Source organism: Pteropus alecto, unplaced genomic scaffold (assembly GCF_000325575.1).
Source record: "Pteropus alecto unplaced genomic scaffold, ASM32557v1 C18369268, whole genome shotgun sequence".
In the NCBI taxonomy this organism is placed as follows: domain Eukaryota; kingdom Metazoa; phylum Chordata; class Mammalia; order Chiroptera; family Pteropodidae; genus Pteropus; species Pteropus alecto.
Genome location: NW_006492285.1, coordinates 1 through 1164, shown reverse-complemented (window position 1 = coordinate 1164; position 1164 = coordinate 1). Strand labels below are relative to the sequence as shown.

General features: G+C 48.9%; 1 protein-coding gene across 1 annotated transcript; it reads right to left on the bottom strand.

The window, feature by feature from the left end:
* Nucleotides 1-144: 144 nt before the first annotated feature.
* Nucleotides 145-1083, bottom strand: LOC102897810 (olfactory receptor 2G3). Its single transcript, XM_006925267.1, has one exon. The coding sequence runs from the start codon at nucleotides 1081-1083 to the stop codon at nucleotides 145-147; it is 939 nt and encodes a 312-aa protein (XP_006925329.1).
* Nucleotides 1084-1164: the final 81 nt, after the last annotated feature.

Genomic DNA, 1164 nt, shown 5'->3' with positions numbered 1-1164 from the left:
TCTCCCAAGGACCTGTGTAGAGTTAAGATTGGGGCTGAGGGGAAGTGTGTACTGGTGCTGCTGGGTCAAGTGAATGAGTGTTTAGGGCATTGATTGTGCATCATGAGTCTTGTTTCCCTGTCTCTCAGCTTTCTTTCCATGGCCTCATTCTGGGGCCCTACTCCAGCCTGTCACCTTGAGGAGAGCCCTCTTCACGTCCTTGTTCCGAAGGCTATATATGATAGGGTTGAGGAAAGCAGAGATGACATTGTAGAACAGGGCCAGCTTCTTGTCTTCATCTGGTGAGGCCTCTGAGCCAGGCTTCATGTACATAACCATGGCTGGCATGCAGAACATGGTGACTACAGTGATGTGAGAGGCACAGGTGGAGAAAGACTTCAGCCGCCCCTGGACGGAACGAATCCTCAAGATGGCCATGAAGATGTTGATGTAAATGACAAAGATGAGGGAAAATGGAATGACGATGACACTGAAGCCGAGAATGAAGTCTACGCGGTCATTTACTGAGGTGTCTGCACAGGCCAGCTTTAGGACTGCTGGGACTTCACAGAAGAAGTGATTGATCTTGTTGGGGCCACAGTAGGGCAGACGCATGGCAAAGACAGTGTAGACAAGAGCAGAGATGACACCCCAGAGTCCACAGAAAATTACCATAACACCACATAGCCATGGGCTCATGATGACCTTGTATCTGAGTGGGTGGCAGATAGCCACGTATCTGTCTATAGACATGATGGCAAAGAGCCAAGACTTGGTGATGCCTAGCACCAAGAAAATGTACATTTGGGCCACACAGCTGGTGAAAGAGATAGTCTTCTTTTGGCTGGTCAGATGTGCCAACATCTGGGGCACAGTTGTAGTGGTGTATCCCAGATCCAACATGGAAAGGACGCAAATAAAGAAGTACATGGGTGTGTGGAGGTGCGAATCCAGGCAGATGAGGATGGTGATTAGGCTGTTGCCTAGAATAATCAATAGATATGTCATCAAGAAGGCTGCGAAGAGCAGAGATGTGGTCCTGGGGCTAAAGGAGAAGCCCAGAAGGATGAATTCGTTCACAGAAGACAGGTTAGGCTCTTGCATTGTGTTCCACCTCTCAATGAAAAAGAAAGGTGGTGATGTCAGAAATATGGCTGAGTGAGAGACGTCCCCAGATCTCTCCCC